Here is a 26281-nt window from a genome sequence, read left to right on the forward strand (position 1 = left end):
GCGCAGAAGAAAAGGAACTCCACATGGTTTTTAGATGCCATGTCCCATTTGAAGCCCCCTGATGCACCCTTACAGTAGAAACTCCCAAGAAGTGACCCCATTTTGGAAACTAGGGGATAAGGTGCCAGTTTTATTAGTACTATTTTTGGGTACATATGATTTTTTGATCATTCATTATAACACTTTATGGGGCAAGGTGACCAAAAAATTGGTTGTTTTAGCACAGTTTCTATTTATTTATTTTTACAGCGTTCACCTGAGGGGTTCAGTCAAGTAACATTTTTATAGAGCAGATTGTTACGGACGTGGCGATACCTAATATGTATACTTTTTCTCATTTATTAAAGTTTTACACAATAATAGCATTTTTGAAACCAAAAAATTATGTTTTAATGTGTCCATGTTCTGAGAGCTATAGTTTTTTTATTTTTTGAGAGATTTTCTTATGTAGGGGCTCATTTTTTGCGGGATGAGGTGACGGTTTTATTGGTACTATTTTGTGGGACATACGCATTTTTGATCACTTGGTGTTGCACCTTTTGTGATGCAAGGTGACAAAAATTGCTTGTTTTGACACAGTTTTTTTTTTTTTTTTTTTTTACGGTGTTCACCTGAGGGGTTAGGTCATGTGATATTTTTATAGAGCTGTTTTTTACGGACGCGGCAATACCAAATATGTCTTTTTTTATTTTTTCTATTTTTAACATTTTTTTTCATTCCTTACTTGGGGACTTTTTTTTTTTACATGTGCAACTTTTTTTTATTTTCAACCTTTTTATTTTTATTTTTTTTATTTTACACTTTTCGTCCCCCATAAGGTCATACAAGACCTCTGGGGGACATTTACTTCACTTTTTCTTTTTCTTTTTCTTTTTTTTCACTGTTGATTTCTCCTGTAACTGGGGCTGACATAGTAGCCCCAGTTACAGGACAAATACACCCCTAGAGAGGCTGTACAGCAGCAATCCAGCGCTGTACAGCCTCAGAGCAGCGCTGATCGAGGTCTCTGAGAGACCTCACACAGCCCCTGCACTCTCCGGTCCCGGCGGTCACATGACCGCCGGGCCGGAACAGGAAGCGCATAGCGCTTCCTTCTCTGCATACACAGCGCTCGGTGAGCGCTGTGTCTGCAGCGATCCTGAAGGCAGGGACACCTGGGCACTGTCCCTGCCTTGTCTTAGGGTTGCCCTGCTGTCACTGACAGCGGGCAACCCGATCAGCAGCTGCACAATTAGCGTGCAGCTGCTATTTCTGAAAGGACGTTTTAAAACGTGCTTTCAGAAATAGAGGTCCACCCATAGGACGTTTATATCCTATGGGCGGACGGAAAGCGGTTAAAAGTAGGAAACCAGTAACAACCAGGATATACAGTATGTCAGAACATGGTCTGCATTTTTTTGATTCTTGGAAATTTTGTCTCTCTACTACATGTCAGCTTGAGCTCCCAAGGGTTCTTGACTTTCTCCAGAAGGGTGTAGATAAGGGTCTAGCACTGAGCACATTGAAGGTACAGTTGGCAGCGCTAGCAGGTTAGCTTGTCATCCTTGGATTGTTAGGTTCTGTAATTCTGTGTTTAGGGGTCTGCCTTCTAGAATGCTTAGGACCTCCTTGGGATCTCAGCATTGTGTTGCAAGCTTTAGTTAAACAACCCTTTCAACCTCTGGATGCCTTGTTGATTAAAATTCTGACTTGGAAATTTATTTTTCTGGTTGCCATTACTTGTGCCAGAAGGATAGGAGAACTTCAGGCGCTCTCCATAAGTCCCTCCTATACTATCATTCAGGTAGATAAAATTTGTTTTAGGCACGATCCCTCTTTTTTTTTGGAAAGTGATATCTAACTTCAATAAGGCCCAGATGTCTAGATGTCAGAAGGTGTGTATCTGTGAGTATCTGCAGGCTACTAAAGACTGGAGGAAATCCTCTTCCTTGTTCGTGCTATTTTTAGGTCAGAACAAGGGGAAGTCAGCTAGGGAAAGGGACTTTTTTTAAATATTATTGGAAGAGGCAAAGGGAAATCGGGTAGATGGAACAACCACAAGGGGGTGGGTGTGAGGAAGAGGATTCCTCTTCAACCCAAATAATAGCAAACCTAGAAAACAATGATGCCAAGAGCAGTGGGGGGAAGACTACCTTTGTTCAGGCATACATATTAGGACATCCTCAGACATCATCCACAACTCCCTCCTGCCTCAGGCGTCAGCCCAAACTCCCTCCTGCCTCAGGCGTCAGCCCAAACTCCCTCCTGCCTCAGGCGTCAGCCCAAACTCCCTCCTGCCTCAGGCGTCAGCCCAAACTCCCTCCTACCTCAGGCGTCAGCCCAAACTCCCTCCTACCTCAGGAGTCAGCCCAAACTCCCTCCTACCTCAGGAGTCAGCCCAAACTCCCTCCTACCTCAGGCGTCAGCCCAAACTCCCTCCTACCTCAGGCGTCAGCCCAAACTCCCTCCTACCTCAGGCGTCAGCCCAAACTCCCTCCTACCTCAGGCGTCAGCCCAAACTCCCTCCTACCTCAGGCGTCAGCCCAAACTCCCTCCTACCTCAGGCGTCAGCCCAAACTCCCTCCTACCTCAGGCGTCAGCCCAAACTCCCTCCTACCTCAGGCGTCAGCCCAAACTCCCTCCTACCTCAGGCGTCAGCCCAAACTCCCTCCTACCTCAGGCGTCAGCCCAAACTCCCTCCTACCTCAGGCGTCAGCCCAAACTCCCTCCTACCTCAGGCGTCAGCCCAAACTCCCTCCTACCTCAGGCGTCAGCCCAAACTCCCTCCTACCTCAGGCGTCAGCCCAAACTCCCTCCTACCTCAGGCGTCAGCCCAAACTCCCTCCTACCTCAGGCGTCAGCCCAAACTCCCTCCTACCTCAGGCGTCAGCCCAAACTCCCTCCTACCTCAGGCGTCAGCCCAAACTCCCTCCTACCTCAGGCGTCAGCCCAAACTCCCTCCTACCTCAGGCGTCAGCCCAAACTCCCTCCTACCTCAGGCGTCAGCCCAAACTCCCTCCTACCTCAGGCGTCAGCCCAAACTCCCTCCTACCTCAGGCGTCAGCCCAAACTCCCTCCTACCTCAGGCGTCAGCCCAAACTCCCTCCTACCTCAGGCGTCAGCCCAAACTCCCTCCTACCTCAGGCGTCAGCCCAAACTCCCTCCTACCTCAGGCGTCAGCCCAAACTCCCTCCTACCTCAGGCGTCAGCCCAAACTCCCTCCTACCTCAGGCGTCAGCCCAAACTCCCTCCTACCTCAGGCGTCAGCCCAAACTCCCTCCTACCTCAGGCGTCAGCCCAAACTCCCTCCTACCTCAGGCGTCAGCCCAAACTCCCTCCTACCTCAGGCGTCAGCCCAAACTCCCTCCTACCTCAGGCGTCAGCCCAAACTCCCTCCTACCTCAGGCGTCAGCCCAAACTCCCTCCTACCTCAGGCGTCAGCCCAAACTCCCTCCTACCTCAGGCGTCAGCCCAAACTCCCTCCTACCTCAGGCGTCAGCCCAAACTCCCTCCTACCTCAGGCGTCAGCCCAAACTCCCTCCTACCTCAGGCGTCAGCCCAAACTCCCTCCTACCTCAGGCGTCAGCCCAAACTCCCTCCTACCTCAGGCGTCAGCCCAAACTCCCTCCTACCTCAGGCGTCAGCCCAAACTCCCTCCTACCTCAGGCGTCAGCCCAAACTCCCTCCTACCTCAGGCGTCAGCCCAAACTCCCTCCTACCTCAGGCGTCAGCCCAAACTCCCTCCTACCTCAGGCGTCAGCCCAAACTCCCTCCTACCTCAGGCGTCAGCCCAAACTCCCTCCTACCTCAGGCGTCAGCCCAAACTCCCTCCTACCTCAGGCGTCAGCCCAAACTCCCTCCTACCTCAGGCGTCAGCCCAAACTCCCTCCTACCTCAGGCGTCAGCCCAAACTCCCTCCTACCTCAGGCGTCAGCCCAAACTCCCTCCTACCTCAGGCGTCAGCCCAAACTCCCTCCTACCTCAGGCGTCAGCCCAAACTCCCTCCTACCTCAGGCGTCAGCCCAAACTCCCTCCTACCTCAGGCGTCAGCCCAAACTCCCTCCTACCTCAGGCGTCAGCCCAAACTCCCTCCTACCTCAGGCGTCAGCCCAAACTCCCTCCTACCTCAGGCGTCAGCCCAAACTCCCTCCTACCTCAGGCGTCAGCCCAAACTCCCTCCTACCTCAGGCGTCAGCCCAAACTCCCTCCTACCTCAGGCGTCAGCCCAAACTCCCTCCTACCTCAGGCGTCAGCCCAAACTCCCTCCTACCTCAGGCGTCAGCCCAAACTCCCTCCTACCTCAGGCGTCAGCCCAAACTCCCTCCTACCTCAGGCGTCAGCCCAAACTCCCTCCTACCTCAGGCGTCAGCCCAAACTCCCTCCTACCTCAGGCGTCAGCCCAAACTCCCTCCTACCTCAGGCGTCAGCCCAAACTCCCTCCTACCTCAGGCGTCAGCCCAAACTCCCTCCTACCTCAGGCGTCAGCCCAAACTCCCTCCTACCTCAGGCGTCAGCCCAAACTCCCTCCTACCTCAGGCGTCAGCCCAAACTCCCTCCTACCTCAGGCGTCAGCCCAAACTCCCTCCTACCTCAGGCGTCAGCCCAAACTCCCTCCTACCTCAGGCGTCAGCCCAAACTCCCTCCTACCTCAGGCGTCAGCCCAAACTCCCTCCTACCTCAGGCGTCAGCCCAAACTCCCTCCTACCTCAGGCGTCAGCCCAAACTCCCTCCTACCTCAGGCGTCAGCCCAAACTCCCTCCTACCTCAGGCGTCAGCCCAAACTCCCTCCTACCTCAGGCGTCAGCCCAAACTCCCTCCTACCTCAGGCGTCAGCCCAAACTCCCTCCTACCTCAGGCGTCAGCCCAAACTCCCTCCTACCTCAGGCGTCAGCCCAAACTCCCTCCTACCTCAGGCGTCAGCCCAAACTCCCTCCTACCTCAGGCGTCAGCCCAAACTCCCTCCTACCTCAGGCGTCAGCCCAAACTCCCTCCTACCTCAGGCGTCAGCCCAAACTCCCTCCTACCTCAGGCGTCAGCCCAAACTCCCTCCTACCTCAGGCGTCAGCCCAAACTCCCTCCTACCTCAGGCGTCAGCCCAAACTCCCTCCTACCTCAGGCGTCAGCCCAAACTCCCTCCTACCTCAGGCGTCAGCCCAAACTCCCTCCTACCTCAGGCGTCAGCCCAAACTCCCTCCTACCTCAGGCGTCAGCCCAAACTCCCTCCTACCTCAGGCGTCAGCCCAAACTCCCTCCTACCTCAGGCGTCAGCCCAAACTCCCTCCTACCTCAGGCGTCAGCCCAAACTCCCTCCTACCTCAGGCGTCAGCCCAAACTCCCTCCTACCTCAGGCGTCAGCCCAAACTCCCTCCTACCTCAGGCGTCAGCCCAAACTCCCTCCTACCTCAGGCGTCAGCCCAAACTCCCTCCTACCTCAGGCGTCAGCCCAAACTCCCTCCTACCTCAGGCGTCAGCCCAAACTCCCTCCTACCTCAGGCGTCAGCCCAAACTCCCTCCTACCTCAGGCGTCAGCCCAAACTCCCTCCTACCTCAGGCGTCAGCCCAAACTCCCTCCTACCTCAGGCGTCAGCCCAAACTCCCTCCTACCTCAGGCGTCAGCCCAAACTCCCTCCTACCTCAGGCGTCAGCCCAAACTCCCTCCTACCTCAGGCGTCAGCCCAAACTCCCTCCTACCTCAGGCGTCAGCCCAAACTCCCTCCTACCTCAGGCGTCAGCCCAAACTCCCTCCTACCTCAGGCGTCAGCCCAAACTCCCTCCTACCTCAGGCGTCAGCCCAAACTCCCTCCTACCTCAGGCGTCAGCCCAAACTCCCTCCTACCTCAGGCGTCAGCCCAAACTCCCTCCTACCTCAGGCGTCAGCCCAAACTCCCTCCTACCTCAGGCGTCAGCCCAAACTCCCTCCTACCTCAGGCGTCAGCCCAAACTCCCTCCTACCTCAGGCGTCAGCCCAAACTCCCTCCTACCTCAGGCGTCAGCCCAAACTCCCTCCTACCTCAGGCGTCAGCCCAAACTCCCTCCTACCTCAGGCGTCAGCCCAAACTCCCTCCTACCTCACACAGCAGGGTGAGGTAGTGTCGGCGGCGCCGCCATCTTAGAGACTGTCAGCCCTTGTTATGGTGCCAGGTAAATAATCCCCAGTCCGGGGAGGGCACGTCCCTGTACACAGCAGAGCTGTCACTTCACGTAAGACTGTGGGCAGGATGACCAAGATGGCGTATGTGCTGTGCTGGAGCCTCCACTCCGGATGAACGTGCTGTCTGTGAATATGTCAACGGGGTCAGGCCGCACCCAGGTTGGGCAGAGTGGGCACCAACATGCTGCAGTGTGGGGGTACATGGCGCCGGCCTAGCGGGGTGAACCGTATTTGGGGCAAGGGCCTTTGTGCACCTGGGGAGTTGCGACAGGCATCATTCTCATGTTGCCCAATTACCCTGGCATTTAGTGAGAAGCCCCTTCATATTAGACAGCTGCCAGTGCTACAACTCCCAGCGAGTTATGTGCACTACTTTCCACATTGGGTCACCTGATTCATTGCCCTTCTGTGTGTGGCAGACGTGCCACCTACTTACGGTGCCCTAGTATGCAAAACTTTTTTATTCTGTACTTTGGGCCACTGTTGCTGGGTGAAGGCTGCCCCATATTCTTTCCATGTTTTTCATATGTATTTGTAGGTGTCAGGCAATGTGAGCTGCCACGTGGCAGCACCATCGTGTCTTATGTTACTGTCAGCGCCATCGTGTCTTATGTTACTAGAAGGCACTTATGGAGGATGGAACTGTTTTGGGGGGATCTGTGGAGGACACTGTTTTTGGGGGATCTGTGGAGGACACGGTTTTTGGGGGATCTGTGGAGGACACATACACTCACCTAAAGAATTATTAGGAACACCATACTAATACGGTGTTGGACCCCCTTTTGCCTTCAGAACTGCCTTAATTCTACGTGGCATTGATTCAACAAGGTGCTGATAGCATTCTTTAGAAATGTTGGCCCATATTGATAGGATAGCATCTTGCAGTTGATGGAGATTTGAGGGATGCACATCCAGGGCACGAAGCTCCTGTTCCACCACATCCCAAAGATGCTCTATTGGGTTGAGATCTGGTGACTGTGGGGGCCATTTTAGTACAGTGAACTCATTGTCATGTTCAAGAAACCAATTTGAAATGATTCGAGCTTTGTGACATGGTGCATTATCCTGCTGGAAGTAGCCATCAGAGGATGGATACATGTTCTCATTCTGTTTACGCCAAATTCAGACTCTACCATTTGAATGTCTCAACAGAAATCGAGACTCATCAGACCAGGCAACATTTTTCCAGTCTTCAACAGTCCAATTTTGGTGATCTCGTGCAAATTGTAGCCTCTTTTTCCTATTTGTAGTGGAGATGAGTGGTACCCGGTGGGGTCTTCTGCTGTTGTAGCCTATCCGCCTCAAGGTTGTGCGTGTTGTGGCTTCACAAATGCTTTGCTGCATACCTCGGTTGTAACGAGTGGTTATTTCAGTCAACGTTGCTCTTCTATCAGCTTGAATCAGTCGGCCCATTCTCCTCTGACCTCTAGCATCCACAAGGCATTTTTGCCCACAGGACTGCCCCATACTGGATGTTTTTCCCTTTTCACACCATTCTTTGTAAACCCTAGAAATGGTTGTGCGTGAAAATCCCAGTAACTGAGCAGATTGTGAAATACTCAGACCGGCCCGTCTGGCACCAACAACCATGCCATGCTCAAAATTGCTTAAATCACCTTTCTTTCCCATTCTGACATTCAGTTTGGAGTTCAGGAGATTGTCTTGACCAGGACCACACCCCTAAATGCATTGAAGCAACTGCCATGTGATTGGTTGACTAGATAATTGCATTAATGAGAAATAGAACAGGTGTTCCTAATTCTTTAGGTGAGTGTATATAGTATAATATGCTATATATGTGTCATCCACAGATATCCCCATAAGTGTCATCCACAGATATCCCCATAACAGTGTCATCCACAGATATCCCCATAACAGTGTCATCCACAGATATCCCCATAACAGTGTCATCCACAGATATCCCCATAACAGTGTCATCCACAGATATCCCCATAACAGTGTCATCCTCAGATATCCCCATAACAGTGTCATCCACAGATATCCCAATAAGTGCCTTCTAGTAACGTAAAACACGATGGCGCTGACAGGCGTGTGCACCATAATAAAAGTGGCAGCTCACATTGCCTGACACCTACAAATACATATGAAAAACAGGGAAATAATATGGCGCAGCCTTCACCCGGCAACAGTGCCCCAAAGTGCAGAATAAAAAAGTTTTGCACACTAGGACACCGTAAGTAGGTGGCACGCCTGCCACACACAGAAGGGCAATGAATCATGTGACCCAATGTGGAAAGTAGTGCACATAACTCGCTGGGAGTTGTAGCACTGGAAGCTGTCTAATATGAAGGGGCTTCTCACTAAATGCCAGGGTAATTGGGCAACATGAGCATGATGCCTGTCGCAACTCCCCAGGTGCACAAAGGCCCTTGCCCCAAATACGGTTCACCCCGCTAGGCCGGCACCATGTACCCCCACACTGCAGCATGTTGGTGCCCACTCTGCCCGACCTGGGTGCGGCCTGACCCCATTGACATATTCACAGACAGCACGTTCATCCGGAGTGGAGGCTCCAGCACAGCACATACACCATCTTGGTCATCCCGCCCACAGTCTTACATGAAGTGACAGCTGCTGTGTACAGCGACGCGCCCACCCCGAACTGGGAATTATTTACCTGCCACCATAACAAGGGCTGACCGCCTCTAAGATGGCGGCGGCGCCGCCAAAACTACAGCGCCCTGCTGCGTGCTGCTGCTCGCTCTCTCCTCCTCCTCTACCTGCAAAAAGAAGGAGGAGGCAGCAGTAGCGCAGAAATATTTGGTAGACGGCGCCCTGCTGTGCTAAGCCACACAAGATTATGGGGAGGACGTCAGCGCCGTGACCAGATGTTTCTGACACTGTCACTGCACTGACTGTATACTAGGCAGCGCGATGTGGCTGAGCGGGGATTATAAAGTTGTAAGCGGGGCCACAATAATTGCTGCGTGGCCGCCCACCCTCGCAACTTAGAGGGAACACTGACTGCAGGGGCCAGGGGGGTCCACAGACGGCCGGGCCCGGTCGCAACTGTGACCCCTGTATGTACGCCACTGTAAATTGTGCCGCCCCCTTCCCAGACAACCAATGTCTCACACCCGATGTCTAACACCTGACCCCTGACGGCTGATGGAGTTTAGGCTGAGGGCTGACACCTGACCCCTGATGGCTGATGGAGTTTAGGCTGAGGGCTGACACCTGACGTCTGACCCCTGACGGCTAAAGAAGTTTAGGCTGAGGGCTGACCCCTGACGGCTGAGAGCTGACAGCTGATGGAGTTTGGGCTGAGAGCTGATGGAGGAGGTATTTTTTTTACTGACTTCTGAGGTAGGAGGGAGTTTTGGATAAGGGAGGAGGGAGTTTTGGCTTACGCCTGAGGTAGGAAGGAGTTTGGGCTGACGGAGAAGGGAGTTTAGTCTGAGGGAGGAGGACTTATGGAGTTTTGCCTGACGGAGGATGGAGTTGTGGATGATGTCTGAGGATGTCCTAATATGTATGCCGTACAGGTAGGAGTGGACAGGGATCACAAACAATCCCTGGGTGTTACACACAATACACAAAGGATACAGGCTAGAATTCCAGGCAAGCTGATCTCCAATCAACTCTGCTACAGGCTCTACTCCTGAAAGATGTACAGAAGTTATGCAGTCTACAAGCCATCATTCCTGTTCCTTATCAGGAATTCAGAGGTCACTACTCAAAATTATTTCTGGTGAAGACACCAAATGGGCCCTACAGGAGCATCATAAACCTAAAATATCTGTACAGATTGATCAGTTACCACAGATTCAAGATGGAATCTATCCGGACAACACATCTCTCACAACCCCAGGTGTATTTATGTGCACAATAGACTTAAAGGCCCATTCAAGACCCCTACAGCAGATAGTATTGTCCAGATGGGACCAGGATCGTTGTTCCCTAAACATGAAGATAGTCCTGCCAACGCTAGCGAGGAACTCTCTCTTATGGTGGATGAATACAGAAAACCTACAGAAAGTTATCCCATGAAATAAGTAGCTCCTTACACGATAGTCACCACAGATGCCATCCAGCTAGGCTAGGGAGCTAAGGTAAAGGTTCCTTTTTTCAAGGGAGATGGTCTCCACAGAACAGACAAAGGTCTTCAAATTTCAGGGAACTAAAAACTCTGAAGAAAGCCAAACATTTTCCTGAAAAGACAACAACTAGAAATCCTCTTGGACATCAAGTCTGCTTCTTCAAAAGCTAGTGGATCAGACATTAGTTTGGGCAGAAACCAATGTGCTATCGGTTTTAGCCCTACATCTAAAAAGTACAGACAACACCACGGCAGACTTCCTGAGCAGGAACATGTTCAGTCCAGGAGAATGGATATTAAACAGAAAAGTGTTCCAAGAGATATGTCTCAGATGGGGCCGTCCTCAAATAGACCTATTTTCAACAAAGGAAAATGCTTAGACAGCTTGTTTCTACTCGTTAAATCCCAGGGTCAATCCCTTGGGGATTGACACACTCGCTCAGGAGAGGAACATGTACCTGGCCTATGCCTTTCCTCCCTTTCCCCTTATTCTAGCAGTCCTAAAAAGATTGCAAGGTCTCTCAGGTAAAACAATACCAGTTACTTCGGCTATTTATAACACTATGGAAGAAGTTTGGTAGTTGGATGAGTTCTAATCATCCAGAATATTCTTCTCTTACAGTGGTGCACATTCTTGTATTTTTATTTTTTGCAAAAAGGTTTTGACAAAGGGTTAAAGGGGTATTCCCATCACAATGATCATAGTTTATTCTGTTAATGATGTGCCAGTGATCATTTTTGCAAATATGATGCAATTTCAAATTGCCACCTTTCGTCATAAAATTCCTTCCATCCTACCCCAGTGTTAGACTTTGTTTCCCCTAGTTACGGCCACCGCTTCTCGGCCGAAACATGTTTTTCCCCTGGCCGGCCGCTCATTGCTTTCATGAACTTGCATGCCGCCGGGCGCTGCTCATGTGCAAAGCTTTATTCCTTTGTGCCACGTCTAAAACAGAGCGGCACATGCTCTGTTTGCAGCGCGGACATCGGCGACTGACCTACAGAGAGGGAGGTGAAAGGTGATCTCTGATTGGTTGGGCAACATCTGCATACACAGCTCTGCTGCATCTTCATACAGCAGAGCTGTGTATGCCGATGTAGCACTTTCCTTCCCCTTCCCCATATGCTCAGTTGTGGCAGACGGGGAAGGTTCCCATGGCAACAGGACGCCTTCTCAGGCATCCTGCTGTCCATGGTGCTGAACAGATCTGTGCTAAAGGCATAGATCTGTTCAAACAAAGTGTAAGTAAAATACAGTACAATACACTATATAGTGTACTGTACTGTATTATACAGACATCAGACCCACTAGATCTTCAAGAACCAAGTGGGTCTGGGTCAAAAAATGTAAAAAAAAGTGAAAAAAGTAAAGATAAAAAAAACACATTTATCACTGAATAAAAATTTAAAAAATAAAATACACTACACATATTAGGTATCGCCGCGTCCGTAACGACCTGATCTATAAAACGGTCATGTTACTTTCCCCGCATGGTGAACGCCATAAAAAAATATATATATAAAATGGGAGGAAATTGAAATTTTGCCCAGCTTACTTCCCAAAAAAAGTTATAAAAGTGATCAAAAAAGTTGCATGTACGCCAAAATAGTACCAATCAAACCGTCATCTCATCCCGCAAAAATCATACCCTACCCAAGATAATCTCCCAAAAACTGAAAAAACTATGGCTCTTAGACTATGGAAACACTAAAACATGATTTTTAACATCCTCCAAAAATAAAATATCATTCCCAAATTGATCCAAACATGAAGTAGACATATGGGGAATGTAAAGTAATAACTATTTTTGTAGTTATTACTATGTATTATAAAAGTAGAGAAATTGAAACTTGGAAATTTTAAATTTTTTCAACTTTTTAAAAAGAAATTGGTATTTTTTTTATAAATGAAGATTTTTTTTTACTTCATTTTACCAGTGTCATGAAGTACAATATGTGACGAAAAAACTATCTCAGAATGGCCTGGATAAGTCAAAGCATTTTAAAGTTATCAGCACTTAAAGTGACACTGGTCAGATTTGCAAAAAATGGCCAAGTCCTTAAGGTGAAATAGTCCTTATGGGGTTAAGATACAGATATCAGTTATTACCTGTTTTTTAGATTTCCATGTGGCTGAAAGCAGTATCTCGAATAAGACCTACCGTAAGGAAAACTGTACCCACCTGGTATCTTACATTAGTCCTAAATACACTATGCAATATCCCCTTTGAGCCACTTGAGAATATTTCATTTAAATTATTATCCCTTTAAAGTGGCTTTCCTAGTGGCCATCACTACTCCTAGTAGGTTAGGGTAATTACAGGCCTTGTCCATAAAAGAGCCCTACCTTAGAATCTTAGAGGCTAGATGAAGCTTCTAAGCAGACTCTGGCAAGATGGATCAAAGGAAACATACAGGATTCAGGAGGTGTACTGTCCTCTGTAAGAGCCCACTCGACCAGAGCCATGGCCACTTCTTGGGCAGAGAGGGCTAATGTCATGATCAACCAAATTTGCAAGGCTGCGACTTGGACAAGCTACAATACATTTTGCAGGCATTATAGACTGGACTTACCAATGAGTTATTTTGGTCAATGGAGTTTTACTTTGCAGATTAAAATGAGCTTGTCAAGTTACTGTACATCTTTACAAAATTCAGGCAATCAGAATAACTCCCTGGATCAACGACCCATCTCTAGTAGCTATAGCATGTATTATTATTACACTCCAGAAATACATCCAGGCCCATCTTGAACTCTTTTAGTGAACTCCCCATCACCACCTCCTCATAGTTCCAGAGAGGCAGAACTCTGCTCTTACCGTAAATAATCCTCTTCTATGTTTAAGTACAAACCTTCTTTCCTCCAGACCCAGAGGATGTCCCCCTCGTCACAGTCACAGTCCTGGGGATAAAAAGATGATGGGAGAGATCTCTGTACTGACCCCTGATATATTTATACATAGTTATTAGATCTCCCCTCAGTCATCTTTTTTCTAAAGTGAATAACCCTAATTTTGATAATCTTTCAGGGTACTGTAGTCCCCCCCATTCCAGTTATTACTTTAGTTGCCCTCATCTGACCCTCTCCAGCTCTGCTATGTCTGCCTTGTTCACAGGAGCCCAGAACTGTACACAGTACTCCATGTGTGGTTTGACTAGTGATTTGTAAAGTGGTAGGACTATGTTCTCATCACAGTCATCTATGCCCCTTTTGATGCAACCCATTATCTTATTGGCCTTGGTAACAGCTGCCTGACACTGGTTTCTACAACTTTGTTTGCTGTTCACTAAAATTCCTAGGTCCTTTTCCATGTCAGTGTTACCCAGTGTTTTACCATTTAGTATGTACGGGTGACTTTTATTATTCCTTCCCATGTGCATATCCTTACATTTGTCAGTGTTAAACCTCATCTGCCACTTATCTGCCCAAACCTCCAATCTATCCAGATCCATCTGTAGCAGTATACTGTCCTCTTCCGTGTTAATTACATTACGCAGTTTAGTGTCATCTGCAAAAATTGATATTTTACTGTGCAAGCCTTGTACAAGATCATTAATAAATATATTGAAGAGAATAGGGCCCAATACTGACCCCTGAGGTACTCCACTAGCGACAATGACCCAATCTGAGTGTGTTCCATTAATAACCACCCTCTGTTTTCTATCATTGAGCCAGTTACTTATCCACATACGGACATTTTCTCCCAGTCCAAGCATTCTCATTTTATATACTAACCTTTCATGCAGGTACAGTGTCAAATGCTTTGGAGAAGTCCAGATATACGACATCCATTGATTCGCCGCTGTCAAGTCTAGAACTTGCCTCCTCATAGAAACTGATTAAATTAGTTTGACATGACCAATCCCTCATGAAGCCATTATGATATGGCGTTATTTGCTTATTTTCATTGAGGTACTCCAAGATTGCATCTCTTTAAAAACCTTCAAACAGTTTACCCACAACAGATGTTAAACTTACCGGCCTATAGTTTCCGGGCTCTGTTTTTGGACCCTTTTTGAATATTGGCACCACATTTGCTATGAGCCAATCCTGTGGAAATAAGGGTCTGGCTATGACATTACTTAATTCTCTTAGGATACGTTGGTGTATGCCATCTGGACCTGGCGATTTGTCTATCTTAATCTTTTTAAGATGCCGCTGTACTTCTTCCTGGGTCAGACAGGGCACGTTTAATGGGGAATTTACTTTTACATTCTGCATTTCAACTGACAGTTTATTTTTCTCAGTGAATACAGTGGAGAAAAAAATAATTTAATAGCTTTGCTTTCTCCTCATCGCTCTCTGCAACTCCCCCCATTAACTATAATGGGGACCGATGGGTATCTGGCTGCAACGCAACAAATATGTCAAGAATCGGCCAGACAAATACCGCTGCGTGCATCTCCGACGGTCCCCATTATAATTAATAGGGCCGGATGGCATCCCTGTAGCTTCCGGCATTGCCGGATACAGAGAGATCCAGCAAGCTGTTCCTTGGCGGAACAGCCTGTTGGATCTGAATAACACTAGTGTTAAACTAGCCTAACTTGTATTACCCAAGTTATGTATATAGTGTGTATATATATAATAATTGTGTTTTTTTTCCTGTACAGTTTAAAGAACAGAAGGTGATTATTGATGAGCTGTCAAATTTAAAGAAAGATAGGGTAAGTCACTAACATTGCATTATGTTAAATGTATTAACTAGAGATGAGCGAAATTCCAAATTTATTCGCGGCAAATTACGTTAAAAGACGGCTATTTCCTGGCTGCAGAGAGCCTTTATATGCCTTGCAGTAACACTGATATGGAGTCTGCTTTGGTATTGAAATAATACTGTGAGTCCGTATGGCATGCAGATAACAGCGGTCACACTTAGAATCACTGCACACTTCACTTATTTGGACAGTCACGGGGCCAAAACTGACCACATAACTCAAGTATGAATTCAGCCTTACAGGTCGATGTTAGCACCAAGAAGAAGCGCACTCCTTTTACACCGTTGTCAGCTGATTCCACATAGATGTCTACAGAACTTGTTCTATTAAACGCTTATACAAGTAGAGCCCCCCTGACAGAGTGGAGAGGGTATCAGCAGTTTGTGTTGACATCACTGATTAATTTGCCCTTCCTCTGATCTGTCAGAACAATAACCCACAAAAAACGGATCCTGTCTGTGGAGCATACACCTTCACTCGGTCAGCATTTGCTCAATAATCCATCAGTATTGCTAATGCCCAAAAAAACAGGAGTGGATCTAAAACAGAGATGACACGCGAATAGAATATTTGTACCCACTCCTGCTTTTGGCTACCAAATCATAAGACAATTCTGATGGGTCCATACAGGCCTTACCGCTGCTACACAGACAGGATCTGTTGTGAGTCTCATTTTTCCTTCCTTCTGACAGATCAGAAGAAATGTCAAATAAATGATGTCAGCCAGGCCAAATAGTGGCCCAGTCATGAAGTGGGGAGGGTGGGTACAGCATGAGAACTCTACAGAGCACACCTATGACATAGTGGTGAGATGAAAGCAGCGTGAGGAGACCACAGAGTGGCCCAATGACAGGGTCTGGAGTTGGCAGCAATATGAGGAGGCCACAGAGTGGCACAATGACAGAGTCTGGAGGTGGCGACAGCAGCAGCATCAGGAGGATACCACAGAGTGGCAAGGTGACATAGTGTGGATATGGCAGCAGCATCAGGATATCTCAGAGTGGCAAGGTGACATACTAAATGGTAAAACACTGGGTAACATTGACATTAAAAAGGATCTAAGAATTTTAGTGAACAGCAAACTAAGCTGTAAAAAACAGTGTCAGGCAGCTGCTGCCAAGGCCAATAAGATAATGGGTTGCATCAAAAGGGGCATAGATGACTGTGATGAGAACATAGTCCTACCACTTTACAAATCACTGGTCAGACCACACATGGAGTACTGTGTACAGTTCTGGGCTCCTGTGAACAAGGCAGACATAGCAGAGGGTTCAGAGGAGGGCAACCAAAGTAATTACGGGAATGAGGGAATTACAGTACCCTGAAAGATTATCAAAATTACGGTTATTCACTTTAGAAAAAAGACGAGAGGGAGATTTAATTACTATATATATAGATATATCATGGGTTAGTACAGAGATCTCTCCCATCATCTATTTATCCCTAGGACTGTGACTGTGACAAGTGGACATCCTCTGCGCCTCGAGGAAAGAAGGTTTGTACACAAACATAGAAGAGGATTATTTACGGTAAGAGCAGTGAGACTATGGAACTCTCTGCCTGAGGAGGTGGTGATGGTGAGTTCACTAAAAGAGTTCAAGAGGGGCCTAGATGTATTTCTGGAGTGTAATAATATTACAGGCTATAGCTAGTAGAGAGAGTTTGTTGATACAGGGAGTTATCTGATTGCCTGAATGGAGTCAGGGAGGAATTTTTTTTCCCCTTAAGTTGGGAAAATTGGCTTCTACCTCACTTTTTTTTTTCCCTTCCTCTGGATCAACTTGCAGGATAACAGGCCGAACTGGATCGACAAATGTCTTTTTTGGCCTTATCTACTATGTTACATAGTGTGGATGTGGCAGCAGCATCAGGATACCACAGAGTGGCAAGGTGACCGTGTGGAGATGGCATCAAGATACCACAGATTGGTAACTTGACATAGTGTGGAGATGGCAGCAGCATCAGGAGGATACCACAGAGTGGCAAGGTGACCGTGTGGAGATGGCATCAAGATACCACAGATTGGTAACTTGACATAGTGTGGAGATGGCAGCAGCATCAGGAGGATACCACAGGGTGGCAAGGTGACATAGTGTGGAGATGGCAGCAGCATCAGGATACCACAAAGTGGCAAGGTGACATAGTGTGGAGATGGCAGCAGCATCGGGATACCACAGAGTGGCAAGGTGACATTGTGGTTTCCTGATGCTTCTGCCATCTCCACACTATGTAACCTTGCCACTTTGTGGTATCCTGATGCTGCCATCTCCACACTGAGTGTGAAGGTGACAGTGTGGAGATGGCAGTAGCAGCATCAGGAGACAAAGTGACCCGGTGATAGAGTGGGGCGGTGGGTGGCAATACCAGTACCCGCTGACGAAGTTGGGTGAAAGACTGAGCACTTGACTTCAGATGTGTGGCATTAGGAGGATGGCAGCATCAGAGTAGAAGAAACCGGTCTCTTTTTTTCAAGGTTTGGGTGAGGCGGCATGGATGATCTAATCAGATGCATCAGTCATTGGTTTGTGGAAATCCTGGCTCATCCACGCCTGATTCATCTTGACAAAGGTCAGTTTCTCCACATTTTGGGTGGACAGGTGAGTTCTCCTTGGGGTAACTATGGCCCCCACCCCACTAAACACCCGCTCTGATGCCACACTACTAGCCGGGCAGGACAGTTTTTCCAGGGCAAACTCTGCTAGTTGCGGCCACAAATCCAGGTGGCTGCCCAGTAGTCTAGCGGATCTTCAATGTGGGTTAACAGGGTGCTGTCCAAGTATGCCCCCACCTGCTGGTTCAGGTCCTGCTCCAGGTCTACCTACTACTGCTGGTGAGTAGTTTCTTCATTATGCGGGTGAAGAAAGCTACTCATCAGCGACTGTAGACTCAGGCTGCTGCTGATGGAGCTGGTACTGCTCCTGCCATCCCACCCCTTCCCAGCAGCCATGGCAGTGGAACGTGAGCACAGAGGGCCCCCCTGGTCAGTCCTGCAAGAGGATGGACGATGGTGCAGATAGACAGCGGCCAACTGACTACATAGTATGTCCCTGTAGTAGTTCAGTTTGTCCTCCTTCTCAGTGTGTGTAAAAAAAAAAAAAAAAGGCCCCCATTTTGGACCGGTAGCGAGGGTCCAAGAAGATGGAGAGCCAGAAGTCATCCCTCTGCTGAATGGTGACAATTCGGCTGTCACTACGCAAGCAAGTGAGCATGCATCGGGCCATTTGTGCAAGTGACTCGGAGGGACTCCCTGCCTCCATCTCCACTGCATATTGCCACAGTGTGTCTGTGTCCTCTGTCTCGTCTTCCTCATCGCCCTGTAGCTCCTCTGGCTGCTCCTGCTCCTCCTCTACTGAGTAGAAAAACAACCCATTTCTCTACACATTGCCTGTGCTCCAATGTCCTCCTCCCCCTCCTCTTCCAGTTCAGCCCCCAGAGGGCTCTACAGATCTAGACGCCACGTCTCCTGTCCCTGACCAGCCATTGTTACCACCGTCTGTTCCAGGACATGAAGCAGTGGAATGACGTTGTTCATCCCATAGTCCTAGCGGCTGACAAATAACGTGGCATCCTCAAAGGGCCTAAGCAAACGGCAGGTGTCATGCATGAGCTGCCACTGCCTGACATCGAAGTTACACAGGGGAGTGCTCCTATCCTTTTGGATCATTAAGAAATCATTGATGGCCTTTCTCTGTTCGTATAGTCGGTCCAACATATGGAGGGTGGAACTCCAACGGGTGGAACTGTCGCATATTAGCCTATGTTGGGGGATGCCGTTCTGCCGCTGCAGCTCAAGGATGGTGTGGTTTGTGGTGTACGAGTGGCTGAATTGCATGCAAAGTTTTCTGGCCATTTTTAGGATGTCTTGCAGATGGGTGGAAGACTTGAAGAACCGCTTGACAACCAGATTGAACATGTGTGCCATGCAGGGCGCACGGCTCAGCCCTCCTTGACGCAGCGCCGGCACAATGTTCTTCCCGTTGTCGTTCACCATGGTTCCGATTTTGAGGACATGGTTGAGTATGAGGAGGCAGAGGCGGACATTGTCGCAGGACAAACGGCGTGACAACGTGTAGGCGGAAGCAGCGTGTCCTGGCCAAGTTGCTGGTGTGGCTGTGCAGGAACCACATTCACCCAGTGGGCCGTAAAGGACATGTATTGTCCCTGACCGTAGTTAGAGTTCCACATGTCGGCGCTGCTGTGCACTTTGGCAGACACCGACAGGCTCAAGGAATGGCCCACCTCCTGTTCTACATATTTGTGCAGGGCTGGTACTGCCTTTTTCTCAAACAAATGACTGCTTGGGACTCTCCACCTCGCATCGGCACAAGTCATCAGTTTTCTGAAAGGTGCAGAGTCCACCCACCACTTGGAAAGGGAGGGACTGCATCACCAGCAACTTTGGCAGGAGCACATTCAGCTTCTGCACCGTTGGATTACTGCACGCATACTGCTGTCTCTTGGCAGTTGCTTCGGTCATCGATTGCTGATGGAATGACCGACGAGGAGTAGGAGCATCTGGTCCAGCAGAAGATGGGAATGACAGACTGCTCCCTTCGGCTGAGGTGGTGGATCCTTCACTGGCTGAAACCGGGTGCGTGCCACTGGGTGATGCAGTGGTTGCTGCGGCAGGCTGCACCACCACATCGAAGCCACGGTTCTCCCAGGCCACTTTATGGTGATGTTGCATATGTTGATGTAGGGCTGTGGTTCCAACATTGGCACCCTGGCCACTCTTCACATTCTGCCCACATATTTTTTACATATGGCCATGTTGACCTCCTCCGGTGGTCCTCCCCCCAACAGTTTGCACTGACTGACTGACTGCTATTGTCGCTGCCTCTGTGAACCCCTGCACCACTACTTCCCGGGCAGGTAGGCAGCTGCGAAGCAGGTGGTCTACCATGGGCACGTTTGGCTCCCGACCTCCCACTGCTGCCACTCTGCTGACTCCCAGCCATGCTACCACCTTGCTCGCTCAGCCGCTGCCTCACGAGCAAGCTGCCACCCTTTTCTCCTGATGATGATGAAGCCCCTTCTACACCCGGCTCCCAAGTGCGATTGGCTTCATCATGAGCAAGTAGTGTCTGCACGTCCCTGATGTCCTCCTCAACGGTCTCTGGGTCAGGAGCCTGACCGCTCGCAACACCACCTCCCACGCCACTCTCCTCATCACTACTTGCCCGCCTAGCGGATGAAGCGGCAGATGTCTCCTCCAAATCTTGGCTGGGCAGTAGCTGCTGACTGTCCTCTAGTAGCTCGTCCTCGCTGTATAGTTGAGCTGAGCCCACAGCATAGAATACTTCTGTGGCTGAGGGAACAGCAAAGTACAGAGGCAGGTTGAGGACAGATGAGGGCACAAAGCCTGCTCCCGGGCTATGCCAACTAAGGGTTGTGTTTGACGAACCCACCGACTGTTTGCTGGGGGTGTCTGATGTCACTTGGGATGATGTGGATGACAGAGTTAACGAATCAAGAACCGCTGGGTTGCTGGTCAAGACACGACCGTTAGATGACACCGGGAACTCGGGCCTGTCTCTGCCACTCCTGCTGCTACTCCCCCTTTCTCTGCTGCGACCTTTGCTTGCGCCAGAAACATTTAGGCCTCTGCCACTCCTCTGTGCAAGGCCTGGCACTTCTCTGTCTGACATACTTTTAGCTGAACTAAATAAATTAAAAGCAAATTAAAACACCCCTAAAAGCGACGAATATATTTTTCTTTCTGTACTGAAATAGGCCACTAAACGCTTTCACCACAAATAACTGCAACAGTGAAATGCGTATATATATATATATCTTTTTGTACTGAAATAGGCCACTAAACGCTTTCAACACATATAACTGCAGAAGTGAACTGAGAATATATTTTTATTTTTGTACTAAAATAGGCCACTAAAGGCTTTCACTGTGGCAGGCACAGCACTATGAAGTGCCTTTTGCGCTGTGGCATTAGAATAATTTTGATATCTGACTTTTAGTCTAATCAGACTGTCTATTACTCTGTAATTCCTCTAGCGCCGTTCTATGGAAACAGTAGGTTAAAGTGCACACCAAATGCTTCAAATAACTTCTTTATTAACTTCAACTTTTCATCATATATAACACTGCCGCCTCCGCAGCAGATAGTCCATGTACAAAACACGTGTTGAAAAGATATCACAAAATGGCGGTATGATTAAGATGGTAGACTCACAATAAACAAACACGACCCTATCTGGGAAGGGCTTATACAAATCACCAGAAATAAAGCCTATTTAGGCTAATAACCTCACTTGTCCCAGATATTAAAACTTAACTTTTACTACCATTAGTATAAAACTTTTCTAATTATAAGTAAGTGTGAGCAACAAAAGTGTTGTTAAAACTATCTCTTGCCCTGTTAGTTCTGAAGCATATTTGCTGCAACTACAGTGCCAGTCGGGGGTGCACTCCCCATATCTTCACATACTTGGACTCTATCTTAGCATACCAGTACAACACCGTCCTATATATGTATGTATTGGTAAGGATGATGCTATTCGGCAAACAATGTTTCTCTAGGATTGCTTCACTACTGATTTGCTGCACTAGTTGCCAGAACTAACACGGACAGCAGAGTCTAAAAACACTGATTACTGTCCCCCAGTTTTTAAATGGCAGCGGGGGCCCAGTGCAGTCATTGTATTCCATTGCATCGGGCCCCGCTCACTGTACTAATGGTATCTACTGTAACTGCAGGCAGGCAATGGTTAACTATAGATATGTTCGATCCAGCACTAAGCAGCCTGTACTTACGATCATAGCAGGCAGGAGGCAGGGCGGGCGGGCACTGGCAGCTTAACTTCCTACGTCACGTGCCTGCGCCGCCTGCTTTATTCATAAAGTGGGCGGAGCATGCACGTGACGTAGGAAGTTACGCTGCCAGTGCCCGCCCAGCCTCTTGCCTCCAGCCTGCTATGATTGTAAGTACAGGCTGCTCAGTGCTGGATCAAACATATGTATAGTTAACCATTGCCTGCCTGCAGTTACAGATACCATTAGTACAGTGAGCGGGGCCCGGTGCAATAGAATACAGTGACTGCACCGGGCCCCGCTGCCATTACAAAACTAAAGGCCGGCTCCCAGCCCCTCCTCCCCCCTCGTTGATACACACGCCGGCCGCGCTGTGCAGCTTGCGGTCGTCGGTGTATCAGCTTGGGGGGAAAAAAGTACGTCTTATAGGGCGAAAAATACGGTATATGACATCCAAAACATGATGTCACAGTAAATAATTCTGCTTTTGTCCCCAACACACAAACATAGTAACTGTATCAAGGTTATTAGCAGGATTAGCTGTATACACATATAAGCTATACTAGCAACCTAGGACAGGTCTTAGCTGCCCAGCTACATTCATCACAAATAACTGCAACAGTGAGTGCATATATATTTTTATTTTTGTACTTAATAGGCCACTAAACGCTTTCAACACGTATAACTGCAGAAGTGAACTGAGAATATATTTTTATTTTTGTACTGAAATAGGCCACTAAACGCTTTCACCACAAATAACTGCAACAGTGAAGTGCGTATATATTTTTCTTTTTGTACTGAAATACATCACTAGACGCTTTCACCACATATAACTGCAGAAATGAACTGTGTGTGTATATATATATATATATATATATATATATATATATATATATATAATATTTATTTTTATTTTTTTTCCACAGCCATAAGCCACTAAAGGCTTTTCAACATAGCACTTGCACCCCAAGAACAAATTGCTGGAATGACAGAGCTGTATAATGAAAATTTGTTTTTGCAAACAGTCGGTTGCTGCTGTGTATAGGGTTCCCACCCCGGGTAGTATATTAGCAAAGATCACAGCAGATAAGTAAGATATTCTTTCTGTTTCTCTTTTTATTTTTTGTTTCAAAAATAAAGTATAATAACATACGGCAGTACGTGTGTAAACGTTTTCGGCTATGCAAAGCCTTCCTCAGACACTGTGCCGCAGTGTGATGTGGATATGATGGTGAAGAGAGGGTAAAGTTTGTGCCAATGGAAACGGAGCTATGCTCCAAATACACCAAAATTAGCTCATATCCACATCACACTGCGGCACAGTGTCTGAGGAAGGCTTTGCATAGCCGAAAACGTTTACACACGTACTGCCGTATGTTATTATACTTTATTTTTGAAACAAAAAATAAAAAGAGAAACAGAAAGAATATCTTACTTATCTGCTGTGATCTTTGCTAATATAATAGAGCTGTATAATGGCTATTTGGATCCCCAAATAATATTTCACTGCACTTGTAAATCGCTTTTATAGCACTGTCCCTAGCGCATTCTGACGTCTCTCCCTGCACTAAGATGCTGTGAAATGATTCCTCCCTATTCTTTCCCTGCAGTTATAAATCTTTTTTTCTGTTTTTTTTTTTTTTGTCACAATGAGGTTTTTCCTATTGCTGTCCCTAGCGCCTTCTCACATCAGTCCCTGCACTCCGAACGCTGGAAAATGTCTGAATCCAAGATGGCCATCGTATTTATAGGGCTGTGACATCACAGGGCTGGCTGCTGATTGGCTGCATGCATTGCATTATGGGTCATCCCGCCTTACCAGAGTTCTTTGCCCCATGTCCTCACACATGTAGCCGCCATTTTAGGAAAAATTGCGATTCGTTACCACTAGGGCTGCAGCTAACGATTATTTGAATAATCGATTAGTTGTCGATAATTTCATCGATTAATCGGGAAAAAAACACCAAAATGACAAAAAAGGGGTTTATATGATTTTACTTGAAAAAGTATGTTCAAAGGCCATATTAAAACAATTTTAGGACTTACATAATTATAAAAATTTTGCATTACAATGTAAAAAATACAACATGTCCACATGGTCAAGGCTTAGGCTAGCTCTCTTCTTAAATGCTATGTTACCTGTTGCAGCTAAGAGACTTTCCGACGGTGTGGATGTACAGCTTATAATTTATTGCACATTCAATCTCCAAGACTCGTACTCCTCCCTACTACTATTGCATCCTGATTACCTGGCTAAGTTATGGGGGGAAGTATCTGTGGATGGCACTGTTATGGGGGCATCTGTGGATGGAAAGGCACTGTTATGGGGGCATCTGTAGATGGCACTGTTATGGGGGGGATCTGTGGATGGCAATTATGGCACTGTTATGGGGCATCTGGATGGCAGGCACTGTTATGGGGGCATGTGTGGATGGCACTGTTATGGGGGGGATCTTTGGATGGCTGGCACTGTTATGGGGGCATCTGTGGATGGCACTGTTATGGGGGTTCTGTGGATGACAGTGTCCCTGTGTAGTGATTGTGAATGACCCCCAATACAGGGGTGGGGGCTGGCATTTCGGTTTTGTAATTACACCGGGCCCCGCTCACCTAATCATAACTATCAAATAGGGGATGTTAAACTACTTATAGTGCAAAATCACTCCAGACCCTAACTTACTAGTATTAAACTATCACAGGAGGCAGGAGGCCGGGCAGCTGGACGGGCGGCGGCAGCAGCGTAACTCACTACGTCATGCGCCTGCGCCTTCATTCATAAAGTGGGAGGAGCAGGCGCGTGACGTAGTGAGTTACACTGCCGCCGCCCGGTCTCCTACCCAGCCTCCTGCCTGCTACGAAGTGTACTAGTAAGTTTTACACGCTGCCGCCCGCATAGCAACAAATCAGCCGATTATTCGATAACGTTGCAGCCCTAGTTACCACAAAGTACGAGGAAATTCGCATTAGTTGCGAATCTAATTTTTCCTGAAATTAGGATCGAATTCCACTTCATCAGCTTCGATTCGCTCATCTCTAGTATTGACATTTGTCTTTATGTACTGTTTACATTTTCCTTACTTTTTATAAATACTCCTTATTTTGTACAAAAATCCAGTAAACAATGTAGGTTGCATAGGAACCGCATGTGAATTTCATCTCAGGGTGTCTAATCATTGTAGGAATTTATGTTGGCCAACATAAACAAGAATACAGAACACCCAGGGGGAGATTTATCTCACTTGCACCAGAAAAGTGGCTTTAAAAAGTCACAAGGTGTGTATTTGCTGTTTTTAGGATGAAGATGAATGATGATGGCAGCAATCCTCGGAGATGAAGTTTTATTCCGATTATCAGGCCCAGATACAGCAAGGTTTATAGCTGTTACGATGAATGAACCTAAATACAATAGACAGAAAGACGTTATCCATTGTTCTAACAGTCAGGGTGTCTCCGCTGGCTTAGAAAACCGTGAGGTCTACGTTTTTGCATTTAATTTAAACAAAAGGTTCTTTATCTTTCCAATCTCCCCTCTAGACATAAACTAGGGGTTGTAAATAGCTTCTGATTGTAATTATGATTACTGACTGATTTAAATGTACTCCAATGTTATTTCAATGTAATGGCCATGTGTGAATATCATATATAATACATATATAAAAATAATCAATATTTGCAACTTTTTAAATGTGACTTTTTAAAAAGTTGCAAGTGCCTCTTTTTCTGCCACTTTTCCAAAAGGGAGTGTAGCAAGGGGATGAAAGGGGTGTGACCAATAGCAGAGACAAATTTATATCTTCATTTACACCAGTTTTCTTGTGCAAATAAAGCCAGAAATCTATGTCAGCTCAGATCTGTCATATATTTCTGTTAGGCGCATAGACTGCTGGAGGATGAGCCCGATTTATTATAAGGCCTGCGCCTCGTCATCAATGTGGTGCATCCTCCAACAATGCAGGGGATATCAGGACTGGTGTAGAAAGCGCGAATATTGCTAAATCTCCCCTCCCTCCCCATTGTTCTGAATTCAAGGAGCATCTGGTAGAAGAATAGCCAGTCTCCTATATTAGCAAAACATAATAGGAGGGCTTAGTATGACATTTTATGTGGTTCGAATAGTTCAGGGAGGTTTTGGCTTTAGCCCCAATCCAACATAAGAATAAATGTGATGCATAAATATATTAATGACGTATACAAACCAGATGTACTAAATATGGTTATAAAAACTTATGACTGTTTTACTACCATTCTTTGCATGCCCTAAAATGTAATTTATTCTCGTTGCTGCCAGCCTAGACAAACTCTGAGTGACTCAGAGTTACTCTTAATCAAGATTTCAAGTTCAAGCACACTACGGTTTAGGGCTCATTCAGGCGACCATATGCGGAACGGGTGCAGACCCATTCATTTCAATGGGCCTTAAAAGATGCGGAAAGCACACCATGCTAACCATAATAGGGACCAGAGCAGGAATATCCCTTAGCAGCACTCTCTCAAATGAGCGTTGCTAAGGGATATCTGTCTTCCTAACAGCACAGTGCTGTGCTGACTGGGATGGGAGGTGCGGGGTGTCTACCCTCACCGCTCCCTCACAGTCTGGGAGCAGT

The 26281-nt window shown here is 47.4% G+C and overlaps 1 protein-coding gene across 3 annotated transcripts in view; it reads left to right on the forward strand.

Annotated features, from left to right (window-relative positions):
* The window catches only part of LOC121009054 (asparagine synthetase domain-containing protein 1-like), a 205873-nt gene that overhangs the window by 52320 nt on the left and 127272 nt on the right, over positions 1 to 26281 (forward strand). For all 3 annotated transcript variants that reach the window (XM_040441980.1, XM_040441978.1, XM_040441979.1), the window contains one exon: positions 14805 to 14858. In XM_040441980.1, the coding sequence (XP_040297914.1) occupies positions 14805 to 14858 (54 nt within the window). The remainder of the gene's footprint in view (positions 1 to 14804; positions 14859 to 26281) is intronic.

This window comes from Bufo bufo, chromosome 7, assembly GCF_905171765.1.
Source record: "Bufo bufo chromosome 7, aBufBuf1.1, whole genome shotgun sequence".
Taxonomy (NCBI): Eukaryota; Metazoa; Chordata; class Amphibia; order Anura; family Bufonidae; genus Bufo; species Bufo bufo.